Source organism: Mytilus californianus, unplaced genomic scaffold (assembly GCF_021869535.1).
Source record: "Mytilus californianus isolate M0D057914Y unplaced genomic scaffold, xbMytCali1.0.p SCAF_3, whole genome shotgun sequence".
Taxonomy (NCBI): Eukaryota; Metazoa; Mollusca; class Bivalvia; order Mytilida; family Mytilidae; genus Mytilus; species Mytilus californianus.
In genome coordinates this window covers 29,460,233-29,475,965 of record NW_026262679.1, presented here as the reverse complement: position 1 = coordinate 29,475,965, position 15,733 = coordinate 29,460,233, and the positions used below count along the sequence as shown (strand labels likewise).

General features: G+C 32.4%; 1 protein-coding gene across 4 annotated transcripts in view; it reads right to left on the bottom strand.

The window, feature by feature from the left end:
• The window catches only part of LOC127734322 (transient receptor potential cation channel subfamily M member 8-like), a 78,215-nt gene that overhangs the window by 41,654 nt on the left and 20,828 nt on the right, over nt 1–15,733 (bottom strand). For all 4 annotated transcript variants that reach the window (XM_052244157.1, XM_052244158.1, XM_052244159.1 and 1 more), the window contains exons 12-16: nt 15,363–15,476; nt 14,784–14,840; nt 14,081–14,197; nt 12,172–12,299; nt 2,732–2,848 (exon numbers count right to left, since the gene is read on the bottom strand). In XM_052244157.1, coding sequence (XP_052100117.1) covers nt 2,732–2,848; nt 12,172–12,299; nt 14,081–14,197; nt 14,784–14,840; nt 15,363–15,476 — 533 coding nt within the window. The remainder of the gene's footprint in view (nt 1–2,731; nt 2,849–12,171; nt 12,300–14,080; nt 14,198–14,783; nt 14,841–15,362; nt 15,477–15,733) is intronic.

Below are 15,733 nucleotides of genomic sequence, written 5' to 3'. Positions count from 1 at the left end.
CACAATGCCTAATGAATTTTATACCAAGTCATAATTAGCATTTGAAGATACTTATAATTTCATGTAAACAATTTAGAAATTCATGATGATTTGGATTCAAGAAATTCCGGAGTCCAAATGAATTTGTCTGTTTTTTCTATGATTTCATCATTCTTCAACAATATCAAAAACAGACCGTGTTTGCAAAAAAAAAAAAAAAAACACCACCAGCCAATTTAGTCTAATAAAACAAAAGCAAAATAATATCTTTAAACTAGACGGGACAATTACCTCACAAAACCTATTTACAATACAAAAAAAAAAAACTGATAACCATTTCAAATTACGATTATATGAATTTTCTTCCTGGTTTTGAAAGAAAGATTCTTTTTTTGACATTAACGCGGCTGTCACCGATCACCTTTGTGAAACACTCGTAGCTAAAATCTAACGCTAAACGTAAATTTAATCGTAAACGTAGATCGTACGATTTTTTGTGAAACGCTAGCCAGGTCATATATTACTAGTCGATTTTGAAAAGGCGTTTGATATGCTAGAATGGAAATTTATTCAAAAAGCATTGGTTTGTTTTAATTTTGGTAACAAGTTCCGGAAATGGGTCTCAACTTTATACTCAAATATATCTAGTCTTGTCGTTAATAATGGATTTAGTTCTATTCCGTTCAAAATTGAGAGAGGTGTTCGACAAGGGTGTCCTTTGTCTCCTATTTTATTAATTTGGTCGCGGAACTACTTGCAATAAGTATTCGTAAGAATAATCAGATATCTGGTGTAAAAATTGGAGACACTGAAATAAAAATTTCACAGTTGGCTGATGATACCACTTGTTTTCTGAAAGATGTATTTTTTGCGCAAATTTTATTGGATTCTTTAAACGATTTTGAGAAGTGTTCAGGGATAAAAGTTATTTTTTTCTAAAACCGAAGCAACATGGATTGGAAGAAATACATTCACCAAAGAAAGTGCACTTCCCATTAAATTCACAGTTGGTTTTAAAACCTTAGGTTTAAAATTTAATGCTTTCGAAGAAATGGTTAGTTCTGATTTAGATGCATGCATAGAAAAAAGTTCTAATTTAGATACATGCATAGAAAAAATGGAATCAATAATTAAAATGTGGAAGATCAGAAACCTTTCCTTGATCGGTAAAATTGTAATTCTTGAATCACTTGCAATATTGAAGCTTATTTATGTCATTTCTTCTACTCATGTACCAAAATCTTACGTAATTAAAATACAACGTGATATTAACAGTTTTCTATGGAATAGTGGTACTCCGAAAGTTAAATCGGAAGTTATTCAAAAGTCTGTTAGCGAGGGGGGAATGAAAGCCCCAAATTTTGAATAACAGCTGTTATCCTTTCGTATTATGTGGATAAAAAGATTTCTGTATGATCATGACTCCAAATGAAAACATGTTTCCAAGGCATTCTTCCAGCGTTTTGATTCAGGGGATTTAATTATAAGCAGTTGTGAATTTGAGTTTTTAAATTTAAAAGCACCTCCTTTTTATAAAGGAGTGTTATCTGCTTGGAAACGTTTCAAGGAGTTTTTCAAACCGTTAAATGCATTTCATGTGAGAAAAGAATTTATTTGGTTCAATCCTTTTATCAAAGTTGACAGAACGAGTATTTTTTACAGAGCTTGGTACATGAAAGGCATAAGGTTCATCAATGATATTGTAGATGACAATGGCGAATTTTTGTCTCATGACGCTATTAACCAAAAATATAACCTGAATGTTACTTTTTTAGACATTCTATCCATTAAACTTGCTATACCACGTGACTGGAAAGATTTGGTAATACAGCAACACATGTCACCTAACAGCAGCTCATTTGGATTTGTTTTTGAGCATGAGAATAAAAAATGCCTTTCAGTTAATTATTTGCTAAAGATGTTTATTCACTTTTTATCGATCAGGGAAATGTTTCTTCTATTTCACGACAAAGTTGAGAAGAAAGTTTTAATACAGAAATTAGTGATAAAAAATGGAAAAAATATTTATTCACTGGCCTTTAAATGTACTATAGAAAGCAAACTACATGCCTTCCAAAATTTTACAGAGAATAGTCTCTCATAATTATCTTCTTGAAAAATATAAACTTTCTGAAACTAATGAATGAACCAGTTGTAAAGAGATAGAAACTACTAGTATAGAGCATAATTTTTTTGAATGTACAGAAATAAAACAATTTTGGAAAGAATTTTCTTATTGGTGGTATTTTTTTTTTGGAGTAAGACTATTTTTGAGTAAAGACAGTGTTATTTTTGGTGTTTTGAATTCTGATAACTTAGTTTTAAATTATTGTATTCTACAGGCAAAGTATTACATTAATTATGTAAAGATCACACAATTAGACAGACTGTTAATATCTGTGCAAGCCTTCCTTAAATTTTTGAAAAGACTTTTGGAAATTTTAGAATATTTATATCTTTCTAAAGACAAACACGAGTTATTTGTCGACAGATGGGTCGATTTATGGAATTTATTTAATTTATTTTGAATATGATTGTATATTTAATGAACTCCAAAGTATTCTTAAGATGTATCATATACTATATATTCACATCGTAGACTTGTAAATTTTTACTATTTCTTTGTCGCAAAATAACAATTATAAGAATGTCATTAATTTTATTCACTTATGTCTTGTAACAATTTATGTATGCACAGTTTGAGCACAAAATGATCAATAAAAAATAAGAAAAGAGATATATCTAACCATACCTCGCTATAAAGAGTGTCTATATTGTTATGATCGAATGTTACCCCATGTTGAATCAATGACGATACATAATCATCTCGATCAGCAATAATTGCATGAAGAAGAAGCACTTGCCAATCCTTTAAAATGTAAAAAAGGTTATAAAATCTAGGTATATAGCACAATGTAAACAATTGTTAAATACAAGTTTTAGCTAATTTAATTCAATACCTGGTTTGCTTCAATCGATGAGTTACACAACTTGCTAAGGTAATATTATTACTGATCTGTTCTGTAAACTTAAAATGTAATGTACCTCAAGTTGAATATTAAGCAACTTAATCATGTCACATAAGCCGACATTGCTGTAGCCATCTTATTACTTCAACAAAAACAATATTGGCATTTTTTCTAGGTTTAAGTTTTACAGTGACTGAATTAAGACACGGTTTATAGGTGTCACACATGAACAAATTTTACTTGGTGCAAACATTTAAACTGCTTTGCAGAATATTATCATAAAACACTATATTGAAATCCCTCAAGTATTCATTCATGCGATTTCCTTATATTTTGTTGTATTTTCTGTATGTATTTATGACAACTGAACATCGGTAAACTATTGTTGCCTCTCACTCATAGCTATTGTCAGCGAAGTAGGATGTACAATATGTCATATGGTTATCCATTATATGGGAATGATAAGCTTGATAGCGTATGAGAGTAACAACTGTTCAATATTGCTTCTTTCCAATTTTATCGTAATTTCCGTTTCTTACTAATTATAAAAATGAGAAGATGTGGTATGATTGGCAATGCGACAATCCTCAATAAGAGACCAAATGACTAAGAAATTAACACCTATAAGTAACCGTAGGGCATTCAACAATGATTAAAATCAATACTGCATAGTCAGCTTAAAATGGGCCCGAAAAGACAAATGTAAAACAATTCAAATGAGAAAATTAACGGCATAATTTATGTACAAAATAATTAACGAAAAACAAATATGTTACACAGCAACAAACGACAACCAATGAATTACCGGCTCCAGACTTGGGACAGGCACATACAGAATGTGTCAGGTTTAAACCAGTTTGTTGCAGCCAAACCCTCCCCCTAATATGGGACAGTGGTACAAAGACACAATACAAGAACAAACTATACAAAACAATAAGGGAACAACAAATATAAAAACAGCATTAAGCGACAACCACTCAATTACAGGCTCTTGACGTTGGACAAGCACATATAGAATGTGGCGGGGTTGAACTCGTTTGAAGGCGCTACCTTCCTCCTAACCTGGAATAGTGGTGTAACAGTAAAACAGGCGGAATCCAAGTTGAAATCAAACAAAAGAAACAGAACTCTTTGTTTGAGAAGGTAAAAAAAGCAAACTTGGTATTTATGAAAGAGGGACGAAAGATACCAGAGGGACAGTCAAACTCATAGATCGAAAACAAACTGACAACGCCATGGCCAAAAATAAAAAGACAAACAGACAAATAATAGTACAGATGACACAACATAGAAAAATAAAGACTAAGCAACACGAACCCCACCAAAAACTGGGGGTGATCCCAGGGGCTCCAGAAGGTTAAGCAGATCCTGCTCCACATGTGGCACCCGTCGTGTTGAATTGTTTACGTTTGTTTCTATAGGCTTTAAAAGTTTAATACAGGTGCATAATTTGGATTTGATGCACCTTATATACGTGTTTTTACTTAAATTATAGTATGGAGCTTCGAGATATTTGTAAACTTTGAAATTATAAATACATTTTCATAAAACATTCGATTGTGGCAGGTTCAAATGCTAGTGGATCTTTTTTGTGCATAAGCATAAATTCCACCGAAAACAAATTCACAGAAAGATAATAGATTGATCTTTCTAAAACATTAATTTGCATCTCTACCCCCGGCGATAGATTTTGGGGAAAAAATCCCCAAAATGGGCAATAATTGCATCGAAAACAGAAAGTCGAGTGCACCTTTTTATGTTCGGGCGTGTTTGAGTTGACTATTCTGTCTTGAAAACGGATAAAGCAAATATATTTGATACATCACCTCGCTTCAGATGCTATTATTTTTATCTATTAAGGCTACATGTTGATTCAATAACATTATAAATTCATAGTACTAAAAAATGAAATATATGGGTCAAGTGAAATACCTTTCTAATGAGTCATAACAACAGAGTTGGTGTGTTCGAATTACTAATTTTTACTAAAAGTACTTGACGACAGACTTTCCAACTCGATCTTAAAAATGCGTAACTTCATAAAAGCTTCATTTTTTTGTGTATGTTATCTAGGGTTATTAGTCTTCAACATCTAATTTTTTTTTAGTCTGCCCTTCCTCGAAATATTTAATTAGAATTTTTTTGAATAGTTTTTAACTTTTGAAAATTCCACCTGACAACCGATCAGATAACAGTTTTAAGATGCCTGAATGAAGAAAAGTACATTAAATGATACTCAATAGCTAGTAGATACATTTGTCTTTTAAAATACAACTGGCTTATAAGGATCATATAGGTGCTATGTGGATAAATTTATCGGTTTTCAAGAGCTTAATTGATAGCGTGTCATCCCTACAATTCTTCCATTTTTACGATTGTAAAAATTGACTGGCGTAATTGGGAGAAAATTTTGACGAAGTAGAATTTTGACTGCCAACATCAGAACAAACTATAAAAATCGGTTGAAAAAAGCTTAATTCATCAGATGGATACAAATAGAAATACATCTAACAAAAACATAGATTGGACGTGTCAGGGAACTTATACATCCCCACAACGAAAAAACACTAATTACAGATATGAGAGTACTGACACCTAGTTCAAAGCCAATAAGAACTAATAAAAAAAAAACATGCATCTTAGACTAAAATATCAATCAGTACACATCACACATCCAATGGATTTAGTGCAAAGACGTCATAAACAGAGAAAAACATGACCTTGTGCAATGCCAAGATAAAGGTATCGATAGATTGTAAACCCACGAATGTGCATATGTATATAAAAATAATATTTAGTTTGATTTCAATTTACTGATAACAAAATCAATATGAATTCCAATAAAAACAATATTCCAAGATCTAATTATAGTGTTGAATTGGTAACCTTTTAGAATAGATTTATTTAAAGGATCGATAAGTTGACCAGGAACGTTTCTAACTTTCCGGGCTCGATAAACAACATCTCCGCAACAATTAGGATGTGCTATCCCGTCTGAAATAAGTTTTTTACAGGATAAATCAAACTTCAAAACCAAATCTTTGTATCTATGGAAGAATTTAGTATAGGTTTGAAGTAGTTTGTGGTAAAAAGTCTTATATAGTCTCAAATCAAATAAAACTCTCATAAAACTTGTAACTACGAGTACGAGGGTTAAATTACTACGGTTGTCAATTCTGAAGTTTTGTTTCTCTTAGCGTTGGTTGCGTGAATACATGATTCATAGTAGAAAATGATACGTTTATTAATAACTGTAGAACCTCTGGAACAGATGAACTATTTATACCACTGGGTCGATGCCACTGGTGGTGGACGTTTCGTCCCCGAGAGTATCACCATCCCAGTAGTCAGCACTTCGGTGAATATCAATTATATGTTTAGTAAATTTCCTGTTGACAAAACTTAAAATGTTTCGTAAATCTAAGGATTTTCTTATACCAGGAAAAGATTACCTTAGCTGTATTTGGCACAACTTTTTGGAAATTTGGGTCCTCAATGCTCTTCAACTTTGTACTGGTTTGGCTTTATAACTATTTAGATCTGAGCGTCACTAATGAGTCTTAGGAAGACGAAAGCGCGTCTGGCGTATTAAATTATAATCCTGGTACCTTTGATAACTATTTATACAACTGGGTCGATGCCACTGCTGGTGGACGTTTCGTCCCCGAGGGTATCACCAGCCCAGTAGTCAGCACTTCGGTGTTGACATGAATATCAATTATATGGTCATTTAAGTAAATTTCCTGTTGACAAAACTTTAAATTTTTCGTAAATCTAAGGATTTTCTCATCCCAGGAATAGATTACCTTAGCCGTATTTGGCACAACTTTTTGGAATTTTGGGTCCTCAATGCTCTTCAACTTTGTACTGGTTTGGCTATATAACTATTTAGATCTGAGCGTCACTGATGAGTCTTAGGAAGACTTAACGCGCGTCTGGCGTATTAAATTATAATCCTGGTACCTTTGATAACTACTGATATATTTACATACATTTACAATGTTTCTATGCAGACGAAATAACTATTTGATTATTAACTATACCACCGAATTCTCGTATGCTTTTTATATAATCCAGCAACTCTGCATCATACTTCCCAAGAAGAAGAGGTCTACCACGATCTTTTTTAGGAAGTTCGGCCGCATTTTCAAATTGTTTATGTAACCCACGTCTTATATATGAAGACTTTATGCTCCGAATAGTTGATTCATTCACAGGACTTCCAAGATCAGTTGTAAATTTCCTTGCAGTATTTTGCACACCATTTTCAATTGCATATTTTGCCATTTTAGCTCGAACCTCTGGTGAATAATTATTGTAATTTCCCCGTTTACGTTTTGTGCCACCTTTACCAACAGGTGAATTGTCTACTAAGATATTTTCAACCTCTGTATTTGCACTTTGAAATGCCAGATTGTCCGTTTTCGGAAGTAAAGGAGGCCTCGGTGATGAAGTTTTAATCAGAAATTTATACATCTTTCCACTACGATAGCTTAAGAAACAACTAATGTATTTAAATTTTATTTTTTATTTACAAATGAAAACTATTCACTCGTCCAAACAAGTTATTGATCGATATCAGATTAAGTTACTACCGACGGACATGGTTAAAATCGTTCACTAATTAACGGTACACAAACAAGTATGTAGTTTTAAAATTTAAATAATTTTTTTTTCTGGACATCGGAAAATCGCGAATTCAAAACGGCGCGAATCTAGATTGACTTGGCAAATCGCGAAATAAAGACGGCGCGAAAATTTCCCGGTTTACAGTATTTCCCTGAACAACACAATTTATAAAAAAGACGGACATACTAATATAAAAGAGCAAAGACACCAAAGAGACATTCAAATTAATAAGTCTATAATAAACTGACAACACCGAGTCAAAAAAGGAAAGACAAAAAGACAAACAACAGTACGCAAAACACAGTATACTAGAGAACTAAAGACTGATCAACACGAACCTCAACAAAATCAGGGGTGCTCCGGAAAGGTAAGCAGACCTGTTCCACATGTGGTACCGGCCGTGTTGCTCGTGTAAGTACAAACAGTCAACCAACTCGTGTTGGCGTCCGTAAAATTTAAAGAGATGACTTAAACTTCACCAATTGGAACACTTGGTTTTAAAGCTTCCTTGTCAGCAGCAAACCTCTCAAGGAAATCATTATAGGACATACAAGCCCTGGAATATCGTATCAACTGGGTGATATATATTCCGTATGCAGGCGCTGCTGGAACGTTGCTATATAGAAATGGAATGTTCACAATTGGGAAGCTGAAATTATCTCTTTTGCCGTGATGTTTTGTTTCAACCAACCCTCATTGTCAATTTTGAGATATAAGTCGAAATATGAGGCATACCTATTTGTATCTGTTGTATCCTTTATCTCAAGTTCGATGGGTTGGATGCGTTCATCAAAGTCGCCAAACTTTGAATTATTTAGTGAGAGAACATCTCATATATATAGCGGAAAGTGAAGTTAAAGGATACTGCTTCTTTTGTTTTTTCCTAAGAAGCTCCTGTATGAAATCAGCCTCATATGAGTATAAGGAACAAGTCGGCAAGAAGTGTTGGTTTCCATCCTAGTGTCGATTTTCTGTTGAAAAACACGTCCTCCAAACGTAAAAGATATGTTGTCAATCAAAAAATGAAGCTACGTGATAAAGTTAGTTTCAGAGATTGTTTGTTAGAATCAGAGTTATTTTTTACAAAGTATGATTTACCAAATGTAATTCTTCCAAAAAGAAGACACTTGTATCTACATTGGCCATTCTTTTTTATGAAGCAAAGCAGGACCAACTCTTTCAATTTGTCTTTTAGTTTTTAATAGGGAATACTTGTGTTAGATGTAGAACATTCAAATGTTTAATACTATTTGCTAGATGAAAGAGTCTTATATTGAATGTACTCTAGAAGATCTTAGGATTTTTTTAGTATCCACATCTCAATTCAAGCCACCTCTAGAATAGGTAGTTTCACAATAACTAAAAAGCCCGGCTTTTAAAATTGCTGTTCATAATTAAAGAAGAGCTTTCGTAAAGCACTTGGAAGATCCAGCAATATAACGTTGTTTGTAATTTAGGTATTCAATACAGTGAAGAAAGTTCCAATCTTTGGTTGAAATTCCCAAAGAACATACAACAGACCTATGATTATCTAGGATCTCTTCCTTGGTAAGTGTTGTAGGGGGATATGTTGAGATTTCAAGTGAATTGTCAATACCTAATTCATTTATCAAGCAGGTTTTGTAAAGTGATATAAACACAAAAACGATTTCTCGAGTATAACCCATTGCCTGACATAATTCCCGGCTGAATCAATCAGTATTTTGAGTTGTGTTTCCAATTGATGGATTTAGGCCCAATCTAGGCATATCAATTCTTGAAGTTATGAAAACATTAGTGCACACTTTTGACTACAAGCTTAAAATATTGACCCAACGGTAACGTTTATAACAATACATGAGATAGTTGCGCCATATTGGACGTTTTTAGTACATCTAATAACTTAATGCGAAACGTACATTAAATGTTCATCAAAATATACTTGAACCTATGAATAACTACAGAAAAACTGATACGAACTCTCAAAACACAAAAGTAACAATATATCATATCTTTCTTTGCACGCATTTACAACACCTGTTTTCAGAAAAATTGTTATAGATTATAGATTCAGCTTTCAAAAGAGATAATTGATCCCCAAGAGATTACTAAAGGTGACGCCATAGGAATTTGACTATTCTCTTTATGTCCCTTTTTTGTTAAAAAACTTTGAACGTTTCTTTGCTATTATACATCCTGGCTTTCAAATGTTCCTGATGAAGGAAATTCCTGAAAGACGTACGAAATTCATAGAGTATTACATGTATGTTCATTTACCAGAAATAGGTTGATACGACTGCAGATGGACTGTTACTCGACAAAGGTCAAATCATCCCAATAGTCAGTGCTTCGGGACTGATATATGATACAGAACATTAGTTTGTAAAATTCTCCGTTAATCATTGAAGAAATTATTAAAAATAAGGTTATAACTCTTTCATTCAAAGTTTTACTTTTCCTGTCATGAGGGTTGACGCCTTCAAACTAGTTTAACCCCCCACATCCTTTATGTGCTTGTCCCAAATCAGGAGCCTGAAATTGAGTGGTTGTCATGTTTTGTTGTTTATCATATTTGTTTTTCGTTGATAGTTTTGCATAGTTATTCTTATGTTGTACTGTTTCACCACTGTACGAGGTAAGAGAGAGGGTTTAGTGCCAACAAACACGTTAAACCCCGCCCAATTCTGTATGTGCCTGTCCAAAGTTAGGAGCCTTTAATTCAAGGGTTGTCATTTGTTGGTGTGTTACATATTTCTTTTTCGTTCATTATTTTGTACATAAATGCGGCCATTAGTTTTTCTCGTTTGAATTAGTTAACATTGTCAATTCGCGGACTTTTATAGCTGATTTTGCGGTATGGACCTTACACATTGTTAAAAGCCGGACGAAGACCTAGAGTTGTTAATTTCTGTGTTATTTGGTCTCTTGTGGAGAGTTGTCTCATTGGCAATCATACCACATCTTCTTTTTTTATATCTACTTCTTAACGTGTATTTGTATTTATACATTCCTGGCATTCAATAGTGTAGGTCTTTCATAACCATAAATTACTTAAAACATTCAATATATTCTTTCATCAATACAATTGTTTGGTTTTAAGTTTGGCTGTTCCTAAAGGTTAAGCAACCCAAACACCATCAACATCGGAGATAATCTCAGATGCTCCAGAAGAGTAATCAGATCCTGACAACCTGTAGAGCACCTTTACCACTGGAGTACGGTATTTTTGTTATTTTACTTTTTACTGCTGTTTATGGCAACTTACATTCAGGGAAAACTGATTTACCCAAAAAAGTATGTATTTTATTTCCTCGAAACATCACATATTCTATACGCACAGTGAAACATTTTGTATCACTTGTTACCAATGATTATCAATTCACAAATTAGATACGAAATTATATCTCAAGATTTGTATTACATTTCAGCATTTGTTGTAGACATGTAATCAGTACCAGAAAGACATAATAACTGTTGAAATAGGCCATGTAAAGTAAACAATTGAATTTTAAAATTAGACATTTCTACAAGTATTGTGTTTAAGTCAGAACTGGTTTCGTCACAGCGTTAACGATGATCGATCTGCTGTGTCCAAAGTAAACTTCGATGAAAATAAATTTACCGTTCTGGTGTTCAAAATTACATCTAAGACTCGTTAGTTATTTTTTTTTTCCCTTTTCAGCGAATGTTCTAAGCAGTTAAACATTTTAACTGAAGTTAACCTAAAGTAATCATAACCAGGCCTATGATAAGTTTTGCTTTCCTTGTGAATACTTAGCCTATTCAAGGGCTAGTCAGGACAGTTAAATATCTAAAACACTAAATAATTAAAAGAAATGAAATTTGTTTTATTTCTAAACTGTATTTATACGAAAGAAATGGTGTTTGTAAATCATATAATTTTGTCGTCTTCCTTATGAAATGGACGAATTCGTCATTTGTGCATTGTTTCACAGCTAAATAAACACCAAATGGAAACTTTCAAACATACTGTTATATCTTTTAATACTTGTACGAATTTGATTGGGCTTAAATCTCAAAGGCGTTTTTGAGGTAGGTTATGTTTTATTTTCAATTATAGATATCAAAGATAAATGTATCGTCTTAGACTATTGTACAGATGTAAATGTCAAAGCTGAATAGCAGCAACCCCCTCTCTAGTAATAAAAAAAAAACACAAAGAAACTAATTTTTCATCTGTCGATCTTATACATGTACCATGAAAAAATGGTTAATAGCTATGAATTCATACGAATTTACTGAAACCATAAACAGTATACACACACCTCCGCATAATTATGTTTATTAAGGAATGTCAAGATGGAAATATCCACTTCTAATAATACATAACTATGTGATACATTGATACCGAAAGCAGATGATTTGAAATACAACCTAACCTAATTAGTTGCAATTTTTGAACCAAAGAATCTAAATGAAAGAACAAGAATTACATGTTTTGTACTGTTGCCTACACTTACTGATTTACCTGTTTGTATTGTATTTAATATTGTTTTGTTTTTCAAACGCTGGGTCGTTAATCATGGAGTTGAATTAATATTTATTGCGTTATCCGTTTTTCTCTAAATTTCTCTTTCATCCTTTTTTATCTTACCTTATCTTTTTCTGTTAAATGTTCACTCTCTTTGATATATTGGTATACTATGTAAAAGTAAAGCGACAATGATCCAGGCGTGAGAATAAGCGGATACAATTCGTTTAAGGTTTTAAGTTTTTCTGCACCTAGAAACCAAATTGGACAATTTTATTACATTGCTATCAAAGTACGTCGAGTATTAATAGAATTGAAATAAAACATTAAAACTGTAAGATTAACCATGTCATAAGAACACAAATGGGAATAATTGATATTTTGTTGTAGTTTAAAAAGAACAAGAACCATATTCTCTATACAAATTCGGATATTTGTCTGGCAGGACAACCTGAAAAATCATTCGAAATGCTCAAAATCTTGCATTGATTTACGTATCAATTTTAGGCTCTAGATTTGGTTCTTGTCGTAGCTGTAATAAGTTCGTTTATTTTTGCCTCTAGTATCATAAGTAAGACTTAATGTGATGAATGATAGTGTGGTCCGTTAACACTTGCATCTTTTATTTTACACTTGCACAACTCATCTTGAAAAGCATTTCTCGTTTTAAAATGATAATCGGCTGTTACTCATTTCGAAAGAGAACCAATAGATAATATTGAGTTTCGGGTGGATTTCTTGTTTTCATACCAAACAGTTTGATCGTATTGATTGCTGATATTCAAATGAAGTCCACGAAAGAAAATTTAAACAAAAAGTCAACTAGTATTACATTCTGCAATGCATTATCTTTAGGTGTGCAAAACAGAATGTAACATAGAGATCTTTGAAACGGACTGTGGATCTATTGTGTTGTTGTCTAGTTATGCCGACATTCAATTTTATTCACGTCATAGAAAAAGCGAATGAAATATTGTGATTCCAACGAAGATTTTATATTATATATAAAAATTTTATGAGATATCATATTCAGCAATGTTAAATATATGAGAGATGCATGCTTTCATGGAACGGTCTACAACAATACAGTTTCATTTGACACTTGTATTGTCTATTGCCTCATTTATACGATTGAGGTGAGTCTGATCTTCTAAAGATATATACTTTTTTTCTCAGGATAGGGAAATTACAAAATCTGAAGATGATGAGAAAAAAAGCAGAAACATTAAATAACCCAGAAAACCTTTCACTGAAAGATGTTTCATAGAAAAACACTCGTTTCTATTGGTTTTAAAAAGAACGAAGGAAAAATCCGGTGTAAACTCCAATATGTTCTCGATCTTTTTTCCAATCGAATAATCATTCGATGGGCTTCCAAAATATAGTAAACTACTAATATTTCAACAGACAAAAATCTCAGAAACAGACTTTGAAAATTTGGTTGAAATGCTTGCGTCCAAAATGTCGTATCTGAACTTTTAACATTTCTGTAAATGGCTGTGAAATAAAAACTTCGACATTTCTGGATAACAAAAAAACTAACCTCATGTTTACAAGCTGTTGATTCCCAAAGCCATAATACAACAATTTTCAAGCTTACGTTCAACCTTTTGTAAGAAAATTTTACCACCAATTGGAATTGTCAATTTTGTAACATATTTTTTGTTCAAATATTTTATGTAGTTTAAATGTAGGATTTTTTGCAATATTAGGGAATTCCTCCCGGCAAGCCCATTTCTGTAAAAAAGTAGTTTTAGAAAAAAAAGTCATATATTAAACTCAAAGACGATTTTCCCTTTTTTGAAAAAAAAAACACTTTGATAATAGCGATAAAATATTAGTCTTGCAATATGTTAAGAAAAAATAATTTCTGAAATGTTGTAGAAGATTTTATTTGGTGGTAGGAAATTTCTTGTTTCTAAGATTTACCATGAACAATTGATGAGAACAGGACAATTAATTGATAACAAGGTTTTGGGTTATGATGTAATGAACGTAGTCCTTGCGTTTTTGTCATTTATTTAGTACATACCAGTTTTGTCAACAACATTCAATGTAGTAGAGTTTTTTGATGTTTGTTCTATCCCGTTAGAAGAAGTCTCATTTGCAACCTTTGCATTCGTATCCTCTTCTGTGTTACTACTGTTGCCTTTATTTAATACAAATACAAGTCATTGAAATTTAAATTGCTTTGTTTGAATGTTTGAACCCTTTATTGGTGTATGTTTACACAATTTTGGCTGCTGGATCCAAATTATTGTCACATTTACCTATTATGCCTGTTTGGGTTGGTAACCCAATTTTGTTAATATAACGGAACTAGAAACAACTGTCATACACGTGAAAGTTTAGCTTGCAATAAGACCAGGTAACCCATCATCTTCTTCGGAAAATACCTGTACCAAGTCAGGAATGTGACAGTTGTTTTTCAATCGTTCCGTTGATTGATAACGCATGAGTTTGTCAGTTTTATGGACTTCCCCTTTTTGAATTTACCATGTAGTTCGGTATTTTTGTTATAATGTTTTGCTATATATATTTTTATCTTCATATTGTCAAAAAACTATTTTTGCAAAATCGGAATATTCTTCTATGGTTGCTGTCTCAAAGACGATGTTCCATAGTTATACCGGATACAGCAACATTTGATTGAATAAAAGGTTTTAGATTAATGTAATGAATTTATTTCTTGTGTTTAATTTTTCTTTATTTTTTATCATTTAGCTAGTACGTACCTGTTTTGTCTTTCCCGTGGGAAGCCTCATTTGTAACGTTTGCATTCTTATCCTCTCCTGTGTAATATACAAATACAAATCATTGAAAATTAGATTGCTTTCTTTATATGTATTGTCACATTTACTTATTATGTCTGTTTGGGTTGGTCACACAATTTCGTCAATATAACGAACCCATAAACAACTGATATACAGGTGGGAGATTTAGCTTGCTATAACACCAGGTTAAACCCATGATGTTATTCGGAAAATGTCTGTTCCGAGTAAAAAATAAGACAGTTGTTTTTCACTCGTTCTGTTGATTGATAACGTTTCGTCAGTTTTATGGACTTACTCTTTTTAAATGTACCTTGTAGTTCAGTATTTTTGTTTTACCTTTTTTGGTATATTTTTTGTATTCATATTTTCAAAAACCTATTTATGCAAAATCGGAATATTCTTCTATGGTTGCTGTCTCAGAGACGTTGTTACCGGATACAGCACCATTTGATCGAATAAAAGGTTATAGATAATAATGTAATGAACTTATCTCTTGTGTATAATTTTTTCTGTATTTTTTATCATTTATCTAGTACATACCAGTTTTGCCATTCGATGTAGTAGAGTGTTGTGTTTTTTGTTCTTTCTCGTTAGAAGTCTCGTTTGTTTTTATAACGATTGCATGTAATACAGGTGGGACGTTCTTAATATCTTCTGTGAAATATAAAACATATCATTGAAAATAAAATTCCATTACTACATTTATTTGATCTTCATATTTTCAAATTATAACTTATTTTGTAAAACCGGAATATTCTTTTAGTGGTGCTGTCTCATTGACGTTGGTCCAAATGAAGACCGAATACAGCTTGCACAGTTAAAATGTAATCGTTAGATTTTGAGCATACCATTGATGCCCTCGGCCAGAAAACTCAAAACGTTTATGAATTTCTGAATTTCATTTTGTTTTG